Below are 6,649 nucleotides of genomic sequence, written 5' to 3'. Positions count from 1 at the left end.
TAAAATGTGACTCTATAGTCAACCTCCACACTGCTACACTGGTCATCAAGAAGTTTGCCGCATTCCTGTGCACCAAAGTATGGAAAAATGTTCTTCAATACCACCGACATAATAAGGGCTGGAGAATTGTATTTATAGTTCTGAATGATTAATTTTATTCTCTCTGGTTTAAAGGAAAAAAGAGAGGGCATTCCTGGAACAGAATAAAAAAGAAACATCAGAAAAACACACCTCAACAAGGTAAGCAGGCAAAGGGAAGGATTCACAGCTTTTGAGTTTAGTAAGGCAGTGCCCATCGTGTTCTTGGAGGCCTGTGGTCTCCTGAGGGCTGCAATAGTTTGGACCTACTGTATCAGTTAGGACATGGGCTGAGATGCTGTAACAAAGAGGCCATAAAATACAATGGCTTAAACAAAATGGTTGGTTTCTCATACATGTAACAGTCCAGAGGTAAACGGTCCAGAGTTAACACGGAGGCATCCTCCTCAGTATGTGGCTTTCTTCCCTTGCTTGAGAAATTTGTATTAATTTGAAGAGATATTCCAAAGAAGACTGAATGAAGAAAGCAAGCTGTATGTATATGTGTGTGCATGTCTGGACTTGCAAAAAATATATATATATATAAATGTACATATTTCTGAAAGTACGTATCTATAAATCCTTATTTGTGCATATGTAATTATCAGTATAGAGAGACATAGATATAGATGCATAGAACAATCAGTGGAAGTTCATCCATAAATATATATGCAGTGGTTTTATTGGGTCATAGGAATAGAGGTGATGTTTATATTTTTATTTGTGGGTTTTAAATGTATGTATGTATATTAAAAATATTAAACGTGTTCAACTTTTTAATGAAAAAGGGTTATTTAAAAACTAACATATGCAAACGGAAAAGCCTGGGAGGATATTTTTGAACAGGTTAGTTGTGGATATCTCCAGATGGTGAAATTTTGTACAATGTTTTTTCTGAATTTCCTGTAAGGTCTATATATTATTTATAATCAGACCCCTGAAATCTAGTTTATTTTAGTAATAGTCTGAGGAATTCCTTTCTCTTAGAAAATACAGGCTAAACTTCATTTTCCAAATGATTCTCAAATTTGAATCATTAGATCTATATAGTAAGATTTTAGAGTCCTATTAAAAATTATTAATTTTCACCAATCTATATATCTCATGTTCTTGCCAATTTATATGGCTTCCCTGGTGATGGGTGTGTCCATTTATGTTCAGAAAAAAGAAGGGGGGGTTGCATCCCTTTTAAGTGTGGATGTTTTCAAAACAAATTATTTGAGTTTAGTCATTACAACATTTTCATTCAAGTCTCTCTGTGTGTGTATAGACAAATTTTAAGACACTTCTTTTCAAGGTCCAGTGAAATCCTACATGTAATTTAAAACTCAACCCTCCTGGAAATTCTAAGACACTTCTTTTCAAGGTCCAATTAAATCCTACATGTAATTTAAAACTCAACCCTCCTGGAAGTGAACGATGCTCTGGACTCCTGCTTGACTGAGGCCCCTTGTCATTAACTTTCCTTCTCGTCTGAGTGTATGAAGAAAGGAATTCAGAATTAAAGCCAGGATGCCCTCACTTGCTTTCGGTCCCAACTGACACCTGTCGTTTTACCCAACTCTACATCTTCCTGCCTGTCCCTAGGTAGCAGCAAAGCTGATGGCCAGCTGGTCTCCAGTGAGAAGAAGGGGGAAATGAATGTGCAAGGCTCTGCCAAGATCAGGGGTAAGATAAAGTTTGTGCCGCTTTCACTTTGCCCTGCAAGTCAATACGAACTTTTCTAAAATTTCAAGGAGTCTAGATTCTTCATAATTTTCTACTAGTCAAGCTTAGTAGCCAAGCAGAGGGCAGTGAAATCTAAAAACCAAACCCAGTTGGAGCCAGGGTTCGAATTGCTTGTACTGATATCATAGATCTTATCTGGCCAGAGCCTAGATTTTTTTCCCTCTGAATTTCATCTGCTTTTCATGAAAAGTCCTTTACATCATTGGTTTATTAAATTGTAAGCAAAGCAAGTTTACTCTCTCACTGCCCTTTCAAATGCTCCCTCTAGAGGAGTTCGTTCTTATCTTGGGCAGGCCCTATGGCTTTTCTGTTAAATCCTCCCTCTAGAGGAGTTCGTTCTTATCTTGGGCAGGCCCTATGGCTTTTCTGTTCCATTTTGACAGCTGGAAGACTCGTTTCAGGAGCTGAGAGTCCTTTCCGACATAATTTCCCCCAATTTAAAGCTCCCCTTCTTCACCCTTGTCAAGCCTTAGCCTGGGGTGCATTCAGTGGGGGTGGTATGGTCAGCGTCTTCTCTTACTGTCTCCGGTTGGCATCTTCTCTTACTGTCTCTTGGCTCTACCCCTTAACAGCTGCTGGTCTGACCCACCCAAGACTGGGGAGATAAAGGAGAGGGGAGAGGTAGGAGGAAGTGTCCAGCCTGATCGGGACAGCTGTGAGATGACATTGGGGAGGGAGGATGCACAGCTGCTAGCGCTTTGTTCCATGAGGTGCTTTCATTGGTTCCACCACAGGGGGAGGGGAGGGGTCAGGCACCACAGCTTGGCTTCTTTTGAAAGAAATGTCACCTTTCTCCTGTGACCTGGATATGAGCAAAGGGCTAGTGCTGGCATAGTCGGTTCCACCAGCACATCCTATGGTCCCACAGGTGGTCTGGAGCATTGCCAAAGACATGGAGGGCCTGGTACTAGGGAGACCAACTCAACCAAGTTGCCCGGAACTTTCCCATTTTTGCCACTCAAATTCCCATGTCCCAGGTACTCCCTTAGTCCTGGGCTGAGCATGACCATTGGTCACCCGACTTGGCACTTCCTGAATTGTTCCCAGCTGTTGGAGCTTCTGCTGAAATTTTGAGAAAACAGGAGTAAATGGAAAACTTTCACACTTACTTCTAGAGTTTAATTAATATCGACCAATTATTTTAAGATAACCTCAAATTCTGTTTTTTAAATAAGAAACCCATTTCCCTAGTTGCTTTATGTAGCTATACTAACTAACTGTTAAGTATGTAACCAATTTAGTCATTTTTCCAAAATGTGTCAGGAAAAGAAATAAGTAACTTGGCCACACATGTATAACCAGACCCCCATGGACCAGGGGCGACAACAGTGGTACCTCCACTGATCAATTTCAAGGCTAGAAATAGTGGATTTCCATATAAATGGTATAACCTGTAAGTTACTTAGCTGAATCTCCTTACTACATAGAAAGTCACAGGTTGTACACCAAAGGTGGCCTGTGTCCTAAGACTTTCTCTTCCTTTGACTATATGGGCTTTGGCCTATCGCTTTCTCTCTTTTACTTGAGTTTCCTTATCTGTAGAGCAAGGGGGTGAAGTAGGCCAACCATCCTTCTCAGTCAACCCCAGTCCTAATAGTCTATCTCTCTTTAAATTAGTCTCAGGACCAAGGACAGCTCCCACCCCCATCATGGCCTCTATAACATTACTTGCAAGGGCAGGATCACCTTACCCAGGTGCAGTTCATTTGAAAACTTTTCAACCCTACCTCTGTGGAATCAAGTCTCCAGTTTCCCCGTCCCTCTATCATGTGTAGATTACTCTAGTGGTCCCTGAGCTCCTCTCACAGCTGTGGAGAGAGCTGACATGAGAGAGAAATGAACCACAGCAGAGAACAAAAATAGAAGATAGACACCATCTCCATTAGGTCACTCCATCATTACCTTCTCCCTGCTCGTCCAGCCAGTGCTCAAATACACACACATGAGCACAGCCCTGTCTCTGGCTACCTAACTGCAGTGTCAGAACTGTGACAGCAGCCATGGGTTTCATTGTCATCAGCGGAGCTTGCTAGATTTTGACTTAGGACAGTCTTACTGAAGCCTAACTTTTCTGCTAAAGCATTCTGTTTTGTGTGAGATTTGAGGGGTGAAATTGGGGTAGACCTTCTGTAGTTATGTATCAAAAATGCCGCTTGGATGAAAGACTTTGAAACTCTAGATATTTGTGGAGCAGAGTTTCCTAAGTATTCCTATGTCTTCCTAGGAAGGACCTCAATAAAGGAGGAGTGGGCAGGTTCAATGACAAAAAGAGGCAGAATAAAGAAGTCTTCTCTTTCAGGTCCAAGAAGGCCCAGAGATGAAAGTGTGGACTTCCACGCTGCTTTGCTCCCTGTGACCTGTGGTCAGATGAAGGGAATTTTACATAGAAAGAAACTGAAACGAGGTGGGTGTGGTGGTCTTCTTTAATTCGCAACTCCTATCTGAAGGAATCCCAACAAGTGGTGGGATTACCCATGTGAATTGCACATCGTTTAAGCAATTGGAGCCCCAGTTTGGCTTGAGAGGAAGAGGAAGGGATCCCTAAGATGATATTTTTCCACTAAATACTCATGCATGTTAAGTGCTCACTCCATGGAAGTGTCCGTGGGATTGCTCAGAGAACCAAAGAGAAGTGCACGAACTTCAACTCACGGATGACAGATGTTCTGTGTTTTACTTCAAACCAGACATCAGAGACCCCGGTGTCTATCTGCAGTCTCTATCTATGCATCACTCATCCCCTTCTGGATCATCATCATCCAGGGCAGGGCGCTTGACGTAGTGAGAAAATCACAGAATTTAGAATTTAAAAACCAAAGCACATCTATGACAAGAATTCTGAATAGAGAAAGACAACTTTCTGAGCCTGAAATTTCCCATCTTAAAAAGGGGACAATTATTAAATCATACCTCATGGTTTAGCTGTGAAAATTAATTTTCATAATTGATGTAACATAATTTGTAAATTCTAAATCTTTGCAAAAAGTGTCCATTTTGATTAACTTCATCTCAGACCTTCTTTTTTTTCTCAGCTTATAGGATTCCACATAACTCAGACCTCTCTCAATATGGCTCTTCAGTTACCAAGTAATATAAATGGTTGTATTGTGACTATTTTTTAAATCAGTTTGACTGAGATATAATTCACATATCATGCAATTCACCACTTAGAGTGTACAAATTAATTTTTTGTGTGTACTCACAGAATTTTATAGCTATTACCACAGTGTAATGTTAGAACATTTTGTCCCCCCCTAACAGAAACCCCTTGTCCATCAGCAGTCAATGCCCATTCCCATCTCACCCCACTGCCCAGCCCTAAGCAACCACTAATCTGTTTGCCTCACTATAAATTTGCCTATTCTACATATTTCATATAAATGAAATCCTACAATATGTGCCCTATAATTACTGGCTTCTTTCAAGTAGCATGTTGTTGTCAAGACTCGTTTACGTAGTCGCATGGATAGTAATACTTCATTCCTTTTTATTGCCACATAATATATCATTCCGTTGTGTGAATATACCACATTTTGTTTATTCAATCATCAGTTTGGCTATTATGAATAATGCTGTTTTGAACATTGATGTGCAAATTTTGTGTTGATGAACATACATTTTAAACTCTTGTGGATATATCCCCAAGAGTGGAATTTCTGGGTCATGTGGTAATCCTATGTTTAGCTTATTGAGGAACTACCAGACCACTTTCCACAGCAGCTGAATTGTTTTATATTCCCACCAGCATTATATGAGGACTCCAGTTTCTGTACAAGCCCACTAGCACTTCTTACCATCTGTCTGCTTTATTGTGGCCATCGTCATGGGTGTGAAGTGGTAATTCATTGTAGCTTTGATTTGCATTTCCGTAATGACTAATGATCTTGAGCATATGATTATCTTTTCTATATAACATAAATTTTCAACTGGATAACCTTTCACAATCTTTTAAACTATTGGCTACTCATGATTTTAGGGATGAGAAAATCTCTGCTTAATAATGCCATTAAACTGGATGAAAAACATAATAAAGGGTGCAGATCTTACTGTGATGACTTCTTGAGCCTCAGGGCACCCCTGAGACCTAAGCCTAATTTGAGAATTCTGCCACCACATTGCTCCAGAGCCATCTGGAGACACTGCACTGTTTTCTATTCCCAGAAATCAACAGCAAATTGAAATCATCTCATCCTTCAAAATCACTTGCTTTTCCTTTTATGGGTGATTTTGAAATACTTTTAAAATGTTGCTTTTGATGGTAATTATCACTTTCTTTATGTATGAGGGTCAAATAAATGCACATACACACCAGGAAATCTCCCTTCAGTGGACTTTCAGGCTGGGTTTGGGGACCCTTAAGTCCGAGAGGGGTGGTCNGGCACCTTCCACTCCGTTTCTGTGTCATCTCTGCTGACTTACTTGGCCTTTGTTGTCTCGGTCTGCTCGCTCGAACCCGCAGCAGGGCTTGGGCGCTCTCAGGAGTCTTCTTTTCTGTCGGCCCTAAAACCTCGAACCTGTTGTTGCTTGTTTGTCATTGTAGGTTCGTTGTTGAAAGATTTATTCGTTTTTTGTTGCTCTTGGAAATGCAAATAGTACTCTGGTATCATAGTGCACACTTCTCATGGTCCCGCTGTCTCCTGGCACGGCCGCTCCAGACCCGTCGCCATCTTAAAAGCCTGTAAATAAGTTTTTTTTTTTTTTTATATGAAACAATTTTATTTCTCTTCCTTTGCTATCTCTAGTCCTTTCACATGGTGCCTTGTTGGGCATTGATGAAAATCAAAAGGGGTTGCAAAGCTGTATTTATTTATGTATTTTTTTTTTCGGGGTTATTTCCCAGGAA

General features: G+C 40.6%; 1 protein-coding gene across 1 annotated transcript in view; it reads left to right on the top strand.

Moving 5' to 3' along the window:
• Positions 1 to 4,210, top strand: part of LOC103582863 (nuclear body protein SP140-like protein) — a gene marked incomplete at its 3' end in the record, with an annotated part of 23,654 nt that extends 19,444 nt beyond the window's left edge. The window contains exons 4-6 of the mRNA XM_008564338.1: positions 175 to 240; positions 1,666 to 1,746; positions 4,106 to 4,210. Of these exons, the coding sequence (XP_008562560.1) occupies positions 175 to 240; positions 1,666 to 1,746; positions 4,106 to 4,210 (252 nt within the window). The remainder of the gene's footprint in view (positions 1 to 174; positions 241 to 1,665; positions 1,747 to 4,105) is intronic.
• Positions 4,211 to 6,649: the final 2,439 nt, after the last annotated feature.

The sequence above is a fragment of the Galeopterus variegatus genome, unplaced genomic scaffold (assembly GCF_000696425.1).
Source record: "Galeopterus variegatus unplaced genomic scaffold, G_variegatus-3.0.2 Scaffold18233, whole genome shotgun sequence".
NCBI lineage: Eukaryota > Metazoa > Chordata > Mammalia > Dermoptera > Cynocephalidae > Galeopterus > Galeopterus variegatus.
This window is presented reverse-complemented; position numbering and strand designations above follow the sequence as displayed.